Genomic DNA, 21,118 nt, shown 5'->3' with positions numbered 1-21,118 from the left:
AATTACATCAGAATGGTGAATAGTCACAATTGGTGCAGAACATTTGGAAAATACCCCCAGATCTGAACTTTTGATGGAGGAAAGGTGAATATGAATGGAAAATGAAGCAGATTATTAGGCCAAAGAAAATCTGCTGTGGAATCTGCCGGAGAATGTCCTGGAGCTGTAATGACCTCCAACAACCATAACCATCTTCCTGTGTTCCCAATGTAACCCCATCTGGTGGAGAGTCTTCCACTTGATCACCATTATCTGTAATTTTGTTAGTTAGTGATCATTGATGCCACACTCAGTCAGATGCAGTTTTGATGTGAAAAGCAGTCACTATCACCTCACTTGTGAAGTTCTGGTCTCTTAACCATGTTTGGCCAAAGGCCATAATGATGTTGCGAGCTGAGTGGCCCTGATGGAACCCAAAACTGAGTGTCAGTGAGCCACTAATGTTTTATTTGTTCACGGGATGTGATATCACTGTCTAGGCCAGCATTTATCATCCATCCCTAATTCCCCAAAGGGCGATTAAGAGTCAACCACATTGCTCTGGGTCTGAAGTCACATGTAGGCTAGGCCAGGCCAGGTAAGGAAGGCAGATTTCCTTACCTTAGGGACATTAGTGACCCAGATAGGTTTTTAACAGCATCCAGCAATGGTTAAATGTTTGCCATTAGACTGACTTTTTTGTTTTGATTTTTATTTCAATGGTATTGGAGGATTTGAATTCATATCCCCAGAAAGGTAGCCTGAAATTCTGATTTACTACTGACATGGCATTATTACAACGCCACTGCTTCCTGTGAAACAAGTGCTGCTTGATAGCACAGTTGATGATCCCTCACCACACTTTACTTACAATTAAGAGCAGACTAATAGGACAGTAATTGGCTAGATTGTCCTGCTTTTGTGTATAGGACATACCTAAAGAAATTCCACATTGTCACATAGATATTAGTGTTATAACTGTCCTGGAACAGCTTGACTAGGGGTGTGGCAAGTTCTGCAGCACAAGTCTTCTGTAATATTGTCAGAATGTTGTCAGAGCCCACAGCCTTTGCAATATCCAATGCTTCCAACTGTTTCTTGATATCACGTGGAGTGAATCAAATTGGCTGAAGACTGTCATATGTCATGCTAGGAAGGTCTGGAGAAGGAGGCCAAGATGGATCATTCACTCAGCACTTCTGAATGAAGCTTGTTACAAGTGCTGCAACCTTATACTTTGACCTGATGCACTGGGCTTCCCCATCATTGAGGTTGGGGATAGTTGTGCAGCCTCCTCCACCAATGAGTTGTTTAATTGCCCGACACCATTCACGACTGAATATAACAGGGCTGCAGAGCTTTGATCTGATCTCTCAATTGTGGAATTGTTTAGTCCTGCTCATCACTGCTGCTTGTGCCGTTTGACATGCAAGTAAATCCTGTGTTGTGGCTTCATCAGGTTGACACCTCATTTTTTGTCAACTGGTGCTGCAAATGTAATATCCTGTGGTACTCTTCAGTGAATCAAGTTTGATTCTCTTGCTGGATGGTGATGGTAGATTAAGAGATAAGTCATGGAATGAGGTTTTGGATTATATTGCAGTACGATTTGGCTGCTGCTGATGGCCTGTGGCACCTCATAGATGCCCAGTCTTGAATGACTAGGTCTGTTTGGATTCTAACTCAGTTAGCATAGTAGTCGTGCTGCAAAGACATTGGAGAGCATCCTCAATGTTGATTCAGGACTTTGTTTCCACAAGGACAGTGCAGTGCTCACTTCTACTGACACTGCCATAAACAATACTCTGTGGAAGTCAGATTAATGATGATGAGATCAAGTAGGTTTTTCCCTCTTGTCAGTTCCCTTGCCACCTGCTACACAGCTCGTCCAGCGTCTACGCCCCTTAGGATTCAGCAAGCTCAGTCAATAGTGATATAATAAACTCCAAGGTCATTTGAACTGATTTTCTTCTGGGTTTTATTTTTGCCAATTTCCCAACCAAGTAGATCCATTATCTATACTGAAAACTTTAATTCTTAAAATGGTAAGTCACATTCTAAAAGATATGAATCGTGAACTAGATATTCACTCATATTGTTACGTGATCTTGTATATATTGAAATTATTTCCAATTTTTTCTGTTTGATCATGATCGAGAGGTAAAAATGGTTTGTGTTTATTTGACATTTGAAGTTCAGATTGTTCAGTACAGCCAACAAATTACAAAGGAAGGGGCTCTGGAAAAATGATTTCTGATTTTGCACCATTCCCTCTGTAGGTGCAGGCGTCCCACAGTTCCAGTCAATTGCCTTGAATGGTCGTATCCAACTGCTGGTGAATGGGTCGCTCCTAATTAAACATGTTCTGGAGGAAGACAGTGGGTATTACCTCTGCCAGGTTAGCAACGATGTGGGAGCTGATGTCAGCAAGTCCATGTATCTGACGGTCAAAAGTAAGTAATAAGTTGACTGCCTGTATTAAGGTGAAGCTGAGTGCTGGCATGATTTGCTTTGAATTATTCTTGTCATATGTACCAAGGTACAGTGAAAAGTTTTGTTTTGTGAGCAGATCAGAACATGCAAAGATCATAGGGTGATTGAACAGAGTAAGGGATATAATGTTATGGCTGCAAAGAAAGTGCACAAAAAAACAGGATCAACATTAGATTTGAAACTTGAGAGGTATATTCATAAGGCAAAAGTGAGGACTGCAGATGCTGGAGATCAGAGTCTAGATTCGAGTGGTGCTGGAACAACATGTCAGACAGCATCCGAGGAGCGTAAAAATCAACGTTTCAGGCAAAAGCCGTATATTCAGAAGTCTAGTAACTGTGGGGAAGAAGCTGTTCATGAACCTATCAGTACATGTTGGTATGGCCTTTGCATCTTCTGCTTGATGGAAGAGGTTAGAAGGGGTTATAACTGGGGTAGGAGGGGTCTTTGATGATGTTGGCTGCCTTCTGACTCAGGAACATCTCTCTGAAAATAATATTGGAGGTAGAAGGGATAGAGGAAGAAACTTCCTCTGTCCTTAAATTTGAGTGATAACCAGTCCGAGTGATGGCAAAGGGCTGGGGTTTGAAATTTTCATGCTTTGCACATTGGTTGCTGAGCAGCAAGCAGTAGCCGAGATAGGTGGCAAGCATCAAACACCTTCTAATAAAGAAAAAGGTAGAAGGCGCATCATGTGGTTCCCTTATATTTCTCATTATTATATTTATGTCGCTCTCTCCATGTCTCTGTGTGTGTCTCATCTCCATCCAGATATGTGTTTGTGTGCATACTTTTCTGTATGTGTGTGCGTGCGCACCTGCACACAGTTTCTGACAGAAAGAAACATTATTGTTAGCTTCTTGGGAAATTATTTTGCAGTGAAATAAGTGGTAAACAAAAGTTGTAGCTCCATTAAAATCCAGATCTCCTGCTGCGAAAGCCTGGTCCTAAATCCAGGAGGAAATACCTTTCTTCCCGGGAAAGAATGCGGTGCATGCTTTGCAATGGTTTACCATGGTTGGGAAAGGTTGACTATCAATACTTTGGGAGATTAAATGAACTTCAGTGATAAGGTAAAAGCAGTTGCACTTATGAAGTGCACTGCTACATATGCAATGTAAGCAAGGGGAATGAAATGGAAAGTGCTACTATGGTATGAGATTATCAGATTGTAAGGAAAGGATAGAGAGAGTCTGAAATCATGCCCCCCAAACTGGAGACAATGTAAAAAGTGTCTCTAATGTTTTTAAAAGTGTCAGTAGACTGGCAGTCATGAGGAGTCCCCATCTATTTAGGGTGTATAACTGCAGTTCTTTCACTTTGTTATGCTATCTGTTGAAACTGATGAGCTGGTTAAGAGGAATACTCATAAGTAAAAGTTCGATTTGATTACATTTGTGGATCTTGATTCTTTATCTCATGCTTTTTAGTGTAATTGTCGATTTTCTATTCCTTACTGGTGGACAAGCTGATGAATTTTTATGTGCTCTGTTGTCAATTCTAATAATTAATCACTGAAGACTGAGTGCAGGTTTAAGATCATTTTATTCAACTGATTCTGGAAGAGAATCATTCCAGTAAAACTCTGAAGAATACAAAAATAATTGAATACTTGTACACTGTAAGGATGTCATTCACCAAATTCCAATCTTGCTACATACAAACAGAAAATACAGATTGTCCAGTATAATTCATAAGCTAATGTCATAAATGTCTCCTTCACCCAGTTAGGAACAATTAATTTTATCCTAAATGTGAATGTTTTTGCCAGTCCCTACAGATGTCTGTCACCTCACTGTCTCTGAATCTCCGCTCGCTCCAAAGACTCTAGAATGTTTTTGTAAACATTACCTTCTATTTGCAGAAAGTTGCCTACCGATTCCTGCTGACACTAACGTAGATGGTTCATTCATTGAAGTATGCTTCTCATTTTAACTACAGAGGAACCTCGATTATCTGAATGAGATGGGCAGGCAGTATTTTTTTTGGATAATTGATTATTCGGATATTCGATTTTACCCTAAATAAGGGAAGCCAGGCTGATCTAACACTATGCTCCACAGGAGAATTTATTTAAATCTAAAATCTTAATGTATTGACTGCAAGAGGACACAGATTTCACATGATGAACAAAATAAAGCAATGATAACATGAGAAAACTTTTTTTAAAAACATAGCAGTAGTCACCATTTGGCAACGAGTGGTGACGACAGCATTAAATAAGGTCCCAAACAGCTTCTACGATTACAATAGCATTTGTGTTCCCGGGAATGCAGTCCTCACGATAGAAAGACAGAAGCAATGCCTCACGCATGCGTTTATGTTCTTGTTTTTTTAAAATAAATGGCCTGGTAAAGTGACAGGAATACCTGTACAGTAATTTAAAACATTTACTTTTGCAAAGGGCTGTATAACAACCCTTACTTAAAAAAAATCCATAGAACATAGAACATAGAAGAATACAGCGCAGTACAGGCCCTTCGGCCCTCGATGTTGCGCCGATCAAAGCCCACCTAACCTACACTAACCCACTATCCTCCATATACCTATCCAATGCCCGCTTAAATACCCATAAAGAGGGAGAGTCCACTACTGCTACTGGCAGGGCATTCCATGAACTTACGACTCGCTGAGTGAAGAACCTACCCCTAACATCAGTCCTATATCTACCCCCCCCTTAATTTAAAGCTATGCCCCCTTGTAATCGCTGACTCCATACGTGGAAAAAGGTTCTCACTGTCAACCCTATCTAACCCCCTAATCATCTTGTACACCTCTATCAAGTCACCCCTAAACCTTCTTTTCTCCAATGAAAACAACCCCAAGTGCCTCAGCCTTTCCTCATAGGATCTTCCTACCATACCAGACAACATCCTGGTAAACTTCCTCTGCACCCGTTCCAGTGCCTCCACATCCTTCCTATAGTATGGCGACCAAAACTGCACACAATATTCCAGATGCGGCCGCACCAGAGTCTTATACAACTGCAGCATGACCTCAGGACTCCGGAACTCAATTCCTCTACCAATAAAAGCCAGTACGCCATATGCCTTCTTCACTGCACTATTTACCTGGGTGGCAACTTTCAGAGATCTGTGTACATGGACACCAAGATCCCTCTGCTCTTCCAGACTACCAAGTATCCGACCATTAGCCCAGTAATCCATCTTTTTATTACTCTTACCAAAGTGAATCACCTCACACTTAGCTACATTGAACTCCATTTGCCACCTTTCTGCCCAGCTCTGCAGCTTCTCTATATCCCGCTGTAACCTGCCATATCCTTCCTCACTGTCTACAACTCCTCCGACTTTCGTATCATCCGCAAACTTGCTCACCCAACCTTCTAACCCTTCCTCCAGGTCATTTATAAAAATGACAAACAGCAATGGTCCCAAAACAGATCCTTGGGGAACACCGCTAGTGACGGCACTCCAAGATGAACCTTTGCCATCAACTACTACCCTCTGTCTTCTTCCAGCCAGCCAATTCCTAATCCAAACCTCCAACTCACCCTCAATGCCATATCTCTGTATTTTCTGCAGTAGCCTACCATGGGGGACCTTATCAAACACCTTACTAAAATCCATATATACCACATCTACCGCTTTCCCCTCATCTACCTCCTTAGTCACCTTCTCAAAGAATTCAACAAGGTTTGTGAGGCACGACCTGCCCTTCACAAAACCATGCTGACTATCCTTGATCACATCATTCTTATCCAGATGTGCATAAATCCTATCCCTTACAATTGTCTCTAAGACTTTGCCCACAACAGAAGTGAGACTCACTGCCCTATAGTTACTAGGATTATCCCTACTCCCCTTCTTGAACAAGGGAACCACGTTTGCTAGCCTCCAGTCCTCTGGCACTACTCCTGTAGACAAAGAGGACACAAAAATCAAGGCCAATGGCTCTGCAATCTCCTCCCTTGCTTCCCGGAGAATCCTAGGATAAATGCCATCAGGCCCAGGAGACTTATCTATTTTCACCCTTGCCAGAATTTCCAACACCTCTTCTCTACATATCTCAAAGCCATCCATTCTACTTATTCGTGCCTCAGTATTCATATCGACAACAATGTCCTGTTCCTGAGTGAATACTGACGAAAAGTATTCATTCAGTGCCTCCCCAATCTCTTCAGCCTCCACACGCAACTTCCCATTACTATTCCTGATTGGACCTATTCCTACCCTAGTCATTCTTTTATTCCTAACATACCTATAGAAAGCTTTAGGGTTTTCCCTAATCCTACCAACTAAGGACCTTTCATGTCCCCTCCTTGCTGCTCTTAGCTCTCTCTTCAGGTCCTTCCGGGCTACCTTATAACTCTCAATCGCCCCTATTGAACCTTCACGCCTCATCTTTACAAAGGTCGCCCTCTTCCATTTAACAAGGGATTCCAACTCCTTATTAAACCACGGCTCCCTCACACGACCCTTTCCTCCCTGCCTGATAGGTACGTACTTATCAAGGACACTCAATAGTTGCTCCTTGAACAAGTTCCACATATCAATTACGCTCTTGCCTTGGAATCTACTTTTCCAATCCACACATCCTAAGTCATGCCTCAACGCATCATAATTTCCCTGCCCCCAGCTATAACTCTTGCCCTGTAGTACACACTTATCCCTCTCCATCACTAGAGTAAAAATCACCGAATTGTGGTCATTGTCCCCAAAGTGCTCACCTACCTCTAGTTCTAATACCTGGCCTGGTTCGTTACCCAGAACCAAATCCAGTATGGCTTCACCTCTTGTTGGCTTATCTACATATTGTGTCAGGAAGCTCTCCTGCACACATTGCACAAACACTGACCCATCTAACGAACTTGAGCTATAGCTTTCCCAATCAATATCAGGAAAGTTAAAGTCTCCCATAACAATCACCCTATTACTGTCACTCTTCTCCTGAATCATCTTCGCAATCCTTTCTTCAACGATTCTAGGACTATTAGGAGGCCTGTAAAAGACTCCTAACAGGGTGACCTCACCTCTCCTATTCCTAACCTCAACCCAAACTACCTCAGATGGCAAATCTTCGTCCATCTTCCTTTCCACCGCTGTAATACTATCTTTGACAAGCAAAGCCACACCCCCCCCTCTTTTACCCCCACCTCTGACCCTACTAAAACATTTAAACCCTGGAACCTGCAACAGCCAATCCTGTCCCTGATCTAGCCACGTCTCCGTAATAGCCACAACATCGAAGTCCCAGGTACCAACCCACGCTGCGAGTTCACCTACCTTATTTCGTATACTTCTGGCATTAAAGTATACAGACTTCAAGCCACTCTTCTGTTTACAGGCACCCTCCTTTAAGATTGATGCCATATTCCTAACCTCCCTACACTCCAGGTCCTGCACCCTAAAGCTACAGTCTGGGTTCCCATGCCCCTGCAGAGTTAGTTTAAACCCCCCCCAAGAGCACTAGCAAACCTCGCCCCAAGGATACTGGTGCCCCTCAGGTTCAGGTGCAGACCATCCTGTTTATAGAGGTCCCACCTTCCCCAGAAAAAACCCCAGTTATCCAAGTACCGAAATCCCTCCCTCCTGCACCATCCCTGTAACCACGCATTTAACTGTTCTCTCTCCCTATTCCTCGACTCTCTATCACGTGGCACGGGTAACAAACCAGAGACAACAACTCTGTTCGTTCTAACTCTGAGCTTCCAACCTAGCTCCCTAAAAGCCTGTCTAACATCCTCAGAACTCCTCCTACATATGTCATTGGTGCCAATATGGACCACGACTTCAGGCTGCTCCCCCTCCCCCTTAAGGACCCGGAAAACACGATCAGAGACATCACGTACCCTTGCACCTGGGAGGCAACATACCAAACGTGAGTCTCTCTCGTTCCCACAAAACCGCCTATCTGTGCCCCGAACTATCGAGTCCCCAATTATTATTGCTCTGCTCTTCTCCACCCTTCCCTTCTGAGTAGCGGGGACAGGCTCCGTGCCAGAGGCCTGAGCCCCGTTAATTACCCCTGGTAAGTCGTCCCCCCCACAAGTATCCAAAACGGTATACTTGTTCTTGAGGGGAACGACCACAGGGGGTCCCTGCACTGGCTGCTTCCTCCCAGTCCCCCTCACTGTCACCCATCTATCTGCCATCTTTGGAGTTACTACTTCCCTATAGCTCCAGTTGCTGATGCTTGAGCTGCTTGTGTTTCTTAGTTTTTGCTAATGTTTTCACATGTTCTACAGTACAGGTGAATCGAATACACTTACCTCTTTGATGTAACATTTAAGCGGAACCTTGGAATCTTCTTCAGATAATCCGAAATTTGGATAATCGATATTCGGATAATTGAGGTTCCTCTGTATAAAGATTTTCATTTGCCCCACCGCCAAAAATATATTTCCTTTCCCACCCCCATTGTTTTCTGTAGCGACTGTTCCCTCTGTGACTTGCTCATTAGGTCCACACTCCCACCAACTCCTCCTCCACACCTGGCACTTTTCCCTACAGCAACAGGAGGTACAACACCTGTCCCCACACCTGCCCTCTCACTTCCATCCAAGGACGCAAAGAATCATTCCAAGTTCACCTGAATTTCCACCAATCTGATTTACAGTGTCCGTTGCTCCCGTACTGGGTCTCCTCCATATTGGAGAGATTGAGCCCAAAGTTGGCGATTGGTTCAGGGACATCTGTGGTCCACACGCTCTGATCAACCCCACCTCCCAGTTGCCAGCCATTTCAACTCTGCCTCCCACTCCCCCAATGTCCATCCTGGGCCTTCTCCACCATCAAAATAAGGCCACACACAAACTGGAGGAAGAAAACCTCATCTTCTGCCTCAGGAGCTTACAATCTTATAGCCTCAACATAGAATTCACCAGCTTCCAAACCTCCCTAATCCTCCGCCTCATCCCAGTTCTCCCTCTCCACTCTTCCCCCTTGACCTGATCTTACCTGTACATCTTCCTCCCCAACTATTCTCACTCCACCTTTCCCAGTGACCAAGCTCAATCACCTCTTATCTGAATCCACCTATCGCTATCCGACCTACCTTTCCCCCAGCCCCCATCCCTCCCTCTATTTCCCAAGTCCTTTCCCCCTCCCCAGTCTTGATGAAGGCTCCTGCCAGAAATGTCAACTCTCCTGCTCCTCTGATGCTGCCTGACCTGCTATGCTTTTTCCAGCTCCATATTTTATCGACTCTGACTTTCCAGCATCTGTAGTCCTCACTATCTCTAGATCTCCATTTAACCCTTACAGTGTAACTTCACCCTAACAAAACCAAATCAAAGATGAGCATAAAAAGCATGCTCATAAGTTGTTGAATCTGCCCCCCACCCCCAACTCTAAAGGACAGAAGTTACTACCCACAGTAATAGATGGACAAACAATGATAATGTCTATTTGCCATTTATCTTTCCAATGGTTTAGCGGTGAGATTTGATCATTCTGAATGAGGAGAATGAACTTGGCTTGTATTTGCCACCTCAGAAAGATTTGCTGGTTTTACAGTGGGAGATTTACTGAGGGGTTAAGGTGTGGGGTATGGATACAAAATGGATAACCATGAGTCATTATAGTAACAAACAGAAGGATGTCATGATTGAGATCATGATTCACAATAGCGGACTCATTTTATGAACAGTGTTAAGAGCATGGTGCTGGGAAAGCACAGCAGGTCAGGCAGCATCCAAGGAGCAGGAGAATCGATGTTTCGGGCATAAGCCCTTCATCAAAGCATCAATTCTCCTGCTCCTCAGATGCTGTCTAACCTGCTGTGCTTTTCCAGCACCACACTCTCGACTCGGATTTCCAGCACCTGCAGTCCTCACTTTCTCCTAATTTTTTTAACAGTTTGTTTTGGGGGGGGAAGAAAATCACAAGAAATTGAATGGCAGATGTCCAAAGATTGTGACAATGACAGATAATTGCCTTCATACTCAAATATCAGTGACAATGCCCATGAAGTGTTCTACAATTAATGAAACATTTCTGAAAGATAGCTGTGGTTGTATGTGTAACAATTTGTATGAAGCAAGAAACCATGAATAACAGTGAGATAAGTGACCGGTTAATCTGTTTTTTAGTTATGTTTGTCAAGGGATAAATATTGACCAGGACCTTTATTTCATGCATTAACACCTCTAGATTTTTTTTAAAAACCCTCAAAAACATAATTCCTTACATGGGAAAGTTATGAACCAATATTATTCACAGTAATCTATCCCCAATTTACGAGGCATGAAAAGTACATTTAAGCACATCTGACCTTGATACTGAGAATTTATATGTTACATTAAAAAAGGATATCTGCATAGCCACCAAGTAATTCCAGCTATGGCATAGCATTTGGTTAATGGTTGGAGGATTATTTTATCAGCAATGAGAACACCATCAATAAAAGTGGCTTTGTCTGTGTGTAAGATGATGACAAGAAGCATCGCTTATCAAAGCAGAGCAGGGACCTCCCCAGTGAGTTGGGTTCTATTTGAAACTAATGAAAGACCCTGCAGGCTTCAGAGCAGTTATAGTGCACTTTGCTTTCCCAGCAAGAGAAGTTCCTTCGTGCTGAGTCCCTGTGGCTCACACAGATCAGGAATGCTAAATCAATGTTTACTGTGGAGTTGCGGAGATTTACAGAGGGACTAGCGGGGAGTGGGGAAAGCATAAAATATCACAGAGTTATGCCGACAGACTGTGTCATAGTTCAAAATGTAGCTCATATTAAAGATATAATTTTGCAAACGTTTTGCTTGGGAGCGAAGGCATTGAATGACCGATATGAAAAAAAATTGTGACAATGGTGTTTAATGGCCTTATTTACGAATGGCAGTGGCAAACCCCCGCAGCATTTTGAATCCCACTTTATACTCACACCAGCTCTCTCTGCCAATAGTGAAGGAAGGGAAATTGGTCGTTTGTGCGGCCAACAGTGAGGGGTGATGTGAAGAATAATCATCTCAACAGGAGCCACCATCAGTCTGAAGCAAATGTGTGCATTGTTCATTGTTTGCAATCTTTCAATAACACGCAAAATATCATGCCAGTGATAAACTCCCCATTGCAGTATTTTTCTCTGGCTCTTCAAGACACTTTGATGAAAGATCATCAAATAGACTATATAATAACTTACAATGCACAATCTAATCTATTTTTGCATTACAATATACAGCCCTTTCTATAAATAATATGTATATATTGTACTTCACTGGACTTATAATCCATGTAACCACTATCAATTATTGCAAAAATACATCTGCTTTACTAATGTCCAGTGGGGAAGGAAATCTTGCATCGTTACCTAGTCTGCCCGATGTATGACTACAGCTGCACAGTAATGAGGCTGACTCTTAACTACTCTAGAGACAGTTAGGAATGGGTAATAAATGCTGGTGTAGACAGTGATGCCCACACCCTATGAATAATTGAGAACAAAACACATAGACAACAAATGTTCAATTTTTGAAAACTCTTGTTTGCTGCACCTTGTTCCTTATTGTCATGATTTAGGAACAAATTTTATGACAACGGCAATGTCTGATGTTACATTTTTACAATGGAACATCTGCTCTTCAGTCCTCCTCCCACTGGTGATGCTATACTGATTTTCTACCATTTGTCACAGTAAACACAGGAAAAGGTTGAACTGTCTGAGATCCCCAAGCTTCCCTTCTCTAATGGATCAGGGTTACGTTGGCTGGTCAAAAGGGCTGTAAAAATGTTAAGGAAATTCTTCCCTCAGCTGCACGTCACTCCAATTTCCTGCACAAACAAATATGCCTTCCTGTTCCAATTTGTATTATAACAGAGTGTGACATTCAGTCCCAACATCATTATCCACCTTACAACAGTAATAACTTTTCTCTTTGCTTTGGGAAATCTCGAGTTGGTGAAATTGCTAGATAAACACTTGTCCTTACTTTATGTGTAAAGCAGGAAATGCTGGAAATTTGAAAAAAAAAATGCAGTCACAAACTGTACTGTATCGGTAAAAGTGACCACTGCATAGTCATGTGGAAATAAATCCCACCTTCAAGTTGAGGATACCCTCCATTGTGTTGAATAATTACCATGCTAAATGGGATAGACTTTGGACAGCTCGAGACTGGGCTTCCATAGCGTATAGTGGGCCTTGAGTGACAGCTGAATGGTATTCAACCTTCACAATCTGTAAATTCATGGCCTGGCATATCCCCAACTCTACCATTACCATCATGCTGGGAGATCGAGGAAGAGTGCAGGAGGTCATGCCAGGAGAAGTACCAGCCATACCTAACAATGAGGTGTTAGCCTGGTAAAAGTACAACACAGGATGACTTGCATGCTAAACAACAGAAGCAACATGCAATAACCAAGGCAAGCAATCACACAACCAGTGCAAAAACAGAAGTTGCTGGAAAAGCTCAGCAGGCCAGGTAGCCTCTGTGAAGAGAAATCAGAGTCAATGTTTCTGGTCCAGTGGCTCTTCCTCAGAACACATTGAATGCATCTGATCTCACTATTGCCAGCAACCTCGTGGTATCAGTTAACCAGAAACTGAATTGAACCAACCATATAAATACTGTGGAGCACAAGCAAGCTAAAGGCTAGGAATTCTGCAGTCAGTAACTCAACTCCTGTATCCCAAATCCCATCATCTACAAGGTACAGGTTAGGAATGTAATGGAATGCTCCCCACTTGCCTGGATGTGTGCAGCTCCAGCAACACTCAAGAAGCTTCTCACCATCCAGGACAAAACATTACATTTTATTCACCACCTTCCACATTCACACCCTTTAACATTGACAGACAAGATGTACTATTGTAACTCAGCAAGGTTCCTTTGACATCACCTTCTAAACCTGTGACCTCTATTGCTGAGGAAGAGAAGGACAGCAGATACATGGGAACCTCCCAAACATGCAGATCATCCTGACTTGGAAATATATCAACTTTCCTTCAGTGTCACTAGGTCAGAATCCTCTAACTCCCTCCCTAACAACATGGTGGGTGTGGTGATCTTTATCACCATCACCCTCTCACCTCCATCCCTCTGACCTATCACCATCACCCTCTCATCTCTATCCCTCTGACCTATCACCATCACCCTCTCACCTCCATCCCTCTGACCTATCACCATCACCCTCTCATCTCCATCCCTCTGACCTATCACCATCACCATCACCCTCTCACCTCCATCCCTCTGACCTATCACCATCACCCTCTCATCTCCATCCCTCTGACCTATCACCATCACCATCACCCTCCCACCTCCATCCCTCTGACCTATCACCATCACCCTCTCACCTCCATCCATCTGACCTATCACCATCACCCTCCCACCTCCATCCCTCCTACCTATCACCATCACCCTCCCACCTCCATCCCTCTGACCTATCACCATCACCCTCCCACCTCCATCCCTCTGACCTATCACCATCACCTTCTCACCTCCATTCCTCTGACCTATCACCATCACCCTCCCACCCACCTCCATCCCTCCTACCTATCACCATCACCCTCTCACCTCCATCCCTCTGACCTATCACCATCACCCTCCCACCTCCATCCCTCTGACCTATCACCATCACCCTCTCACCTCCATCCCTCTGACCTATCACCATCACCCTCCCACCTCCATCCCTCTGACCTATCACCATCACCCTCCCACCTCCATCCCTCTGACCTATCACCATCACCCTCCCACCTCCATCCCTCCTACCTATCACCATCACCCTCTCACCTCCATCCCTCTGACCTATCACCATCACCTGCAACCTCCATCTCCTTGTTGCCTTCCCAGCTACGTTCCCCATGAGCCCCTCCCCCACCTTCCTATTTATCATCAGTCCCCTTTCCCCCTCACATTGCTGATGAAGGGCTTATGCCCGAAATGTCAATTCTCCTGCTCCTCGGATGCTGCCTGACCTACTGTGCTTTTCCAGCACCACACTTTACAACACTGTTGGTGTACCTACAATCCAAAGACTGTAGGTATTGAAGAAGGCAGCTTGACACCACCTCATCAAGAGTAATTGACTATGAGTCATTAAAGCTGGTCTAGCCAATGACACCCATATCCCAGGAATGAATGAATTGTACATTTAAAGCAACATTCAATGACCACTGCTTTAGTGGATACCTGTACAATGTGAGTACTGCAGATACTGGAGATCAAAGTCAAAGAGTGTGGTGCTGGAAAAGCACAGACGGTCAGGCAGCATCCGAGGAGCAGAAGAATAGACGTTTTAGGCATAAGCCCGTCATCTGGAATTCGCAGCACATTGAGCCGAGATTGTAGGGGGATGAAGGTGAGGCTTTTACTCTGAATTGATCATTCATCCTCAGTGGGGGGAGGTCTGGGCAATGGTAAAAATACAGCAGGGAGCTAGGGCCTGGTGTGGGACTGGAGCTGGGAGTGGGGGTGGAGACTGTCAGTGGAGCGGGAGTGGTCATGGTATCTTGGATGACATCATCAATAGAAGTGACGCTCCTCCTTGGAGTCAGGGGGGTGGAAGTGGTGCCTTTGGGGGGTGGAAGTGCTGTAATGCATGATGTAAGCGATGTCATCGGGGTTAGTGGATACTTGTCAGCATGGGAATAGGCCAAGTTCAGTTTCAAATGCTCTGTGAATGTTAAGTTTATTTGGAGAAAGATTGAGAACTGTGGTGAGTTGGATAGCTCTTTCAAGGAACCAGCACAGGAAGGCCTCATTTGGTGATTTATTGTTCTGTTTGATTTATAACCATTGTTGCAATCCATTACTCGTTATGAGCTGTCTGTCTGGGTTACAAAAGCCAGGAAAGTTAGTCTCCAAATACACAACAAAACTTGCCTGATGATATTATAAGTCAAGTCATGTTGTCATCAGAAGTATTTGACCTGATTGCTGCTTTTTAGCAAACTCTGTGTAACTGTTACTATCTGGAAATGATTGGATAAATTTATCTTTAAAGTGTATAGAAACAAGAGCAGGCCATTCAGCCTCAGTAGCCTGTTCCACCTTCACTTCGATTGACTGATCCACAACTGAAAGCTCTTCAGCTGCCTTGTCTTCACATTCTTATGCAAAAAAGAAAATAAAAAGTACCAAGCTCAGTTTTGTCATTTTCTGCAATTTGATTCCCCCAGAGTGAGCCAATGTGAAAGGCTTTGTAAGTTCAATGCCCTATTCTGCCTTGTACTTTAAAAGCCTTTTTCTCATGCACTGTAAAATATTGTTCCCTTTTACATCATTATTCTTACGAATGTTCTGATGAGTTCAAGAATAAAGCTTCTTTTCTCAGCAAGACCAATATCTTTTTACAATGTACCTCTCCGCTGGGAGCCTATGATCAGTGAATTTGTTACTCCATCTCATAATCACCAGCATTTCTCCAATTATGCTTCCTTGTTGGATTTTGGAAGAATGAAAAAGTGCAGCCGAGGCTTAGGATCTGTAATGAGCTACTGTCTTTGGAAGTTGTCTCACACATATTCTTAGTTGAGGCAATTTTCGTCAGCTGATTGTAGGAATTAGAGATCTGGTTTTAAATCTTACTGACATGACTATTCACTGCTTAAAAGATTTGACGGTCAATCAACAATTTTGGACATAAGGTGGACACAGAATATGCAGAACTTTAGGAGTTTAGAGGATATAAGAAATAGGAGCAGGAGGAGGCCATAGACCTCTTTGAGCTCGCTGTTAATAAAAAGATGTTGGCTGAACTTCAATCTTGGCACCATTCTGCGTATCGTCCCCCTCATCCCTATGGCCTAGATTTTTGCTCATGAGTCAGGAGTGCAGATTCTGGAAAATTCCTGACTCCACAAACCTGACTTGGGAGAAAAGTGGTCTGATTTTCACTCTGGGGGATGGATGGGTGTTAGTGAGACTCGGGCCTACCCTCCCTCCTCCCTGGAAATAGTGCAGATGCAGCCTTGGAGGCAGCTGGAATTAGAGGCCGATTGCCTGAAAGACTGGCCTCAGTGTTGCAACATTTTATCCTGGCTCTACAAAGCTCCCCCTCCACCCACCCACCCAGCAAACAGCTCTCTGGGCCTTATCCCCTCACCTTTTGCACATTCTCATACTCCATCCATCCAACTCACTTCTGCTACCCAAACCCCTAACGTCACATACCACATTAGCCAAACTTTGTGCCTCCATCCAACTTCATGGTATTTTTAAACCCTTATGGCAACGTAGCACAAATGCTATGCCGTCATGCCAATCTAAGAAACCCACCCACTGCCCTTTCCACTTATGCTGTCAATGCCAACTCACCCAGTAAGAATCATTGTTATGATACAGCGGTGAACCCTCTGTTAATTCAAACTAATCACCCAGAAAAACTCACCTTGTCTTGTAATCTGTTAAAATATGGGTGTCAAAGAACCACTATTAAAGACAATAATATCAATTTTATTCTTTAACTCTAAAAGTGAACATTAAACAACAGCTATTCACAACTCTAAGCCCCCCTTTCTCTTAACTGCTTATTACCTGCCTCCAACTGTATATCAATATGCTGTTCCAATAAAACACTTATTAAAATTACACCAACTTAATTTTAAAACCATACAGCGGCTGTCAACTTTGGTGTCTTTCTTCTTACAGCTGAAGACCTCCCTGGGTCGTTTTCTTTCTTTTTACTGCAATATGTTTCAAATGTAAAGGTTTCTTTGATAGAGAGTGTGTCAATATCTGGGATTCTCTCTGACATCTGCTCTGTGTGATTTTCAAAATGCCTGCCTTTTTAATATCACCAACATCAGATCGTCTCATTGGTTCAATGCTGGCAAAACAATAAATTGAAACTTGATTGGATATTGGTTAAATTCAAATTGGTGTCAAAACAACAACCAACTCAGGTATGCATTTCACAGCCAAATATTATGCATTTTCAATTTCCCAGCACACTCTGAGACTGCTTATGTAAGCTCTCAATGCAGAACAGCATTCATTCTCTCTTAAAGGTACAGTACACACTTTCAACTTCAAAACTCCATGGATAGACCTCAGAACCCATCCTGAGATAAATGAAATATTATTTTATGTATAATGATTGCTTCATTATTTTAAAGGAAACATACACTTGCTGATGAAATATTTTATTTTATTTTATTTTGATTTGATTTATTATTGTGACATGTACCAAGGTACAGTGAAAAGTTTTATTCTGTGTGCAGTACAGGCAGATCATACTCTACAAGGTTCATTAGAGTAATAGAACAGAGCAAAGGACACAATGTTATGGTTGCAAAGAAGGTGCACTAAGAGCAAGCTCAACATGAAAGTTGAGAAGTCCATTCAGAAGCCTAATACCAGTGGGGAAGAAACTGTTCTTGAATCTGTTGCTACGTGTTTAGTGCATCTACACTCTGCCCTCATTCTCCCAATCCATGCTGACAAAAATTCAGGTTTTAGATTGGTGAGGAGAGGTGTCTTCAGTAAAAGGACTTCAATCCCCTTCTGATTAATCCAGAGGCACCCTCCATTGTTGCAAAGGTCCTTAGAATCCGAATAAGAGCTAGCAATCTCTGTTTTTATATCTTGTGCCCATTGAAGAGGTTGGAAGAGATTGTAACCTATTCACAACATTTAAATTCCTTCACCTACTTAATCCTTTGTAAAAGCAAGAATTTATATTAATTTTCTAACATTAAAGATTTTATAAGCTCGTGAAGCTATCAAATTTTGAATTGAAAGGCACCTTCCTGTGATAATAATAGGTTGTGAATCATGCTGAAGTAATAGCCAGCATGCCTACGTTGGTACACAGACTGCAAAAATAGACACTGACATTTTAAAACTTGCAGATGCTATGCAAAATATTAAAGACCATGAGATTTAAATTCCTTAACAGCTTGAGAGGTCCCTGACACCTCAACAATCCCAATGAATTTGTCTACTTTTTACACATATTCATGCTACTTTTACTGATCCCAACGAGCACCTTACTTGGAAAGTGTAACACTCATGAGCCATACTCTGGCATGCTACAAATAAAAGTTGGATTTTTCTGAAGGCAGGTGCATTTCTACATGTGTAGCTGCCTCCTGAAACGTGGATATGCAATCTACACACACAAAATTGGAAATTGCTGGAGAGACTCAGCAAGTCTGGTAGTATCTGAGGTGAGAAAGCAGAGTTTATGTTCTGAATCCCGTGACTCTTCTTCAGAATTGATCCCAGGGGAAATCCATGCAGACGCAGGGCAAATGTGGAAACTCCACACAGACAGTCACCTGAGGCTGGAATCAAATCTAGGTCCCTGGCATGGTGAGGCAGCAGTGCTAACCACTGAGCAACCATCCCCTCCCCCTCCCCACCATGACCCTAATTCAGAATTGATCAAAGCTAAGGGTTGAGGTAAGGAGATGTTACCCCCAAACACCAGGCCTTGTCATCAACCCATTGTCAGCCACTAACAATCCCATTAGCAGCATTCACTCTCCCAGACTAACCTTTACTCACTCCTTTGACTGGCTAGATACTTTTCTCTCTCTCTCTGGCCTTCATCTCCACCTATCCTTTACTCGCTGGCTCAATGGTTAGCACTGCTGCCTCACAGCACCGGGGACCTGGGTTTGATTCCACCCTTGGGCAACTGTCCGTGTGGAGTTTGCACATTCTCCCCGTGTCTGTGTGGATTTCCTATTGGGTGCTCTGATTTCCTCCTACACTCCAAAAATATGCAAGCGAGGTGGGAATTGTAGAGTTGCAGGGATAGGGTAGAGGGGTAGGTCTGGTGTGGGATACTCTTTGGATAGTCACTGTGGACTTGATGGGCCAAATGGCCTGCCTCCACACTGTAGGGATTCTATGAATATTCCCCACCCCCTCCCCCCCAACTCCCCAGCATTTATACCATACCAACCTTTTCCTTGCTACAATCAGTTCAGGAGAAGGATCACTGGACCTGAAATGTTAAGTCTGTTTTCTCTTCACAGGTGCTGCCAGACCTGCTGAGACTTTTCAGTAATTTCAGATTTTGTTTCTGATTTCCAGCATTTGCAATTCTTTGCTTTTTTGTGCATCTACACTTTGCCCTCATTCTCCCAAACCATGCTGACAAAAGATCAGGTTTTAGATTCGTAGGGAGGGGTGTCTTCAATAAAGAGACTTCAATCCCATTCTGATTAATCCAGAGGCACCCTCCATTGTTGCAAAGGTCCTTAGAATCCAAATAAAAGCTAGCAATCTCTGTTTGAAAGATAATTACCAACTGAGTATCCATAACCTTATATGTAAGAAAATTCGAATGGTTCACAGACCTCGGAGTAAAGAGGCATCATCTCAGCTCAGTCCTGAATTGTTGATTCTTTATCTTGAGATTTGGACCTTGGTTTTAGATCCTTCAGGCAGGGGTAACAGCCTCTTATGATATTCCATGGGGTGGCATTGTGGCGCAGTGGATAGCACTGCTGCCTCACAATGCCAGGGACCCAGGTTCGATTCCAGACTTGGGCGACTGTCTGTGTGGAGTTTGTGTCTGTGTGTGGGCTTCCTCCAGGTGCTCCAGTTTCCTCCCACAGCCCAAAGATGTGCAGGTTGGGGGAATTGGCCATGCTAAATTACCCATAGTGTTCAGGGATGTGTAGATTAGGTGCATTAGTCAGGGCTAAATGTAGAGTAATATAGTAGGGGGATGGGTTACTCTTCAGAAGGCTGGTGCAAGCTTGTTGGGCCAAAGGGCCTGTTTCCACATTTAGGGATTCTGTGATATCCCTGTCAAGCCCTCTCATAAAGTCTAAGATCTTCTTCGCTCCAGAGTTTACGTCTGTGCTACTCCATCTCTCCTCATACAATTTCCTCCCCTCCCAGGAATTAATCCAATGTAGCTTTGTTACATTTTCTGTCTGAAGATTACATCCTTCTTGAGGAACAGGGACTAAAACTGCACAAAAATTGCACCAATGTTTCCCCATCGCTGCTAATGAAACTAATCTTCCCACCGAGATGGATCTAAAAGCTTTCTGGACACTATTTTGAAGAAGGGCAGAAAGCTTCCCCAATTGTCCTGGCAAATATTTACCCCGCACTGAAGTAGATGTTTTAATCATCTATTATATCGCTGTTTGTAGGAACTTTCTTTGTGCAAATGATCTGTGTTTTCTGTACTTACAAAAGTGGCAGCACTGTACTTCATTCATGGAGTGTTCATGGAGACCGAAGTGTACAGAAATATAGAAACATAGAATATCAGAGCAGGAGTAGGCCATTATCCAAGGGTTATGGAGAAGTAATGGAGGATTGGATAACTACCAATGTGACATCCCTAATCAACAAAGTAGGGAGGCAAAAGATAGGTAACTATAGGCCAATTAGCCTCACAGGTATTGTTGGAAAAAATTTGGAATCATATTAAGGAAGCAATAGCAAAACATTTAGAAAATAATAACCTAATTAAGCAGAGTCAGCATGGCTTTGTAAAAGAGAAATAATTTCCGACTAATTTATGAGAGGTTTTTGAGGAAGTTTCAACCAGAATGAATAGAGGGGAACCAGTAGGTGTGTTGTATTTGGACTTCCAGCAGGCATTTGACAAGGTACTTCATAAAAGATTAAGTCAGAAGATGGAGCCCACAGTGTTGGAAGTAATATATTGGCATGGATAGTTTTATGAAATTGAAGGTGTGTAATGTACCTTTAAGAGAGAGTGAATGCTGTTCTGAATTGAGACATTACAAGCATTTGTGTACATGACTAGAT

At 43.1% G+C, this 21,118-nt stretch overlaps 1 protein-coding gene across 2 annotated transcripts in view; it reads left to right on the top strand.

Annotated features, from left to right (window-relative positions):
- LOC140486476 (cell adhesion molecule DSCAM) overlaps positions 1 to 21,118 on the top strand; it is a 693,577-nt gene that overhangs the window by 452,010 nt on the left and 220,449 nt on the right. For both annotated transcript variants that reach the window (XM_072585696.1, XM_072585695.1), the window contains one exon: positions 2,259 to 2,432. In XM_072585696.1, coding sequence (XP_072441797.1) covers positions 2,259 to 2,432 — 174 coding nt within the window. The remainder of the gene's footprint in view (positions 1 to 2,258; positions 2,433 to 21,118) is intronic.

This window comes from Chiloscyllium punctatum, chromosome 15 (assembly GCF_047496795.1).
Source record: "Chiloscyllium punctatum isolate Juve2018m chromosome 15, sChiPun1.3, whole genome shotgun sequence".
Taxonomy (NCBI): domain Eukaryota; kingdom Metazoa; phylum Chordata; class Chondrichthyes; order Orectolobiformes; family Hemiscylliidae; genus Chiloscyllium; species Chiloscyllium punctatum.
This window is presented reverse-complemented; position numbering and strand designations above follow the sequence as displayed.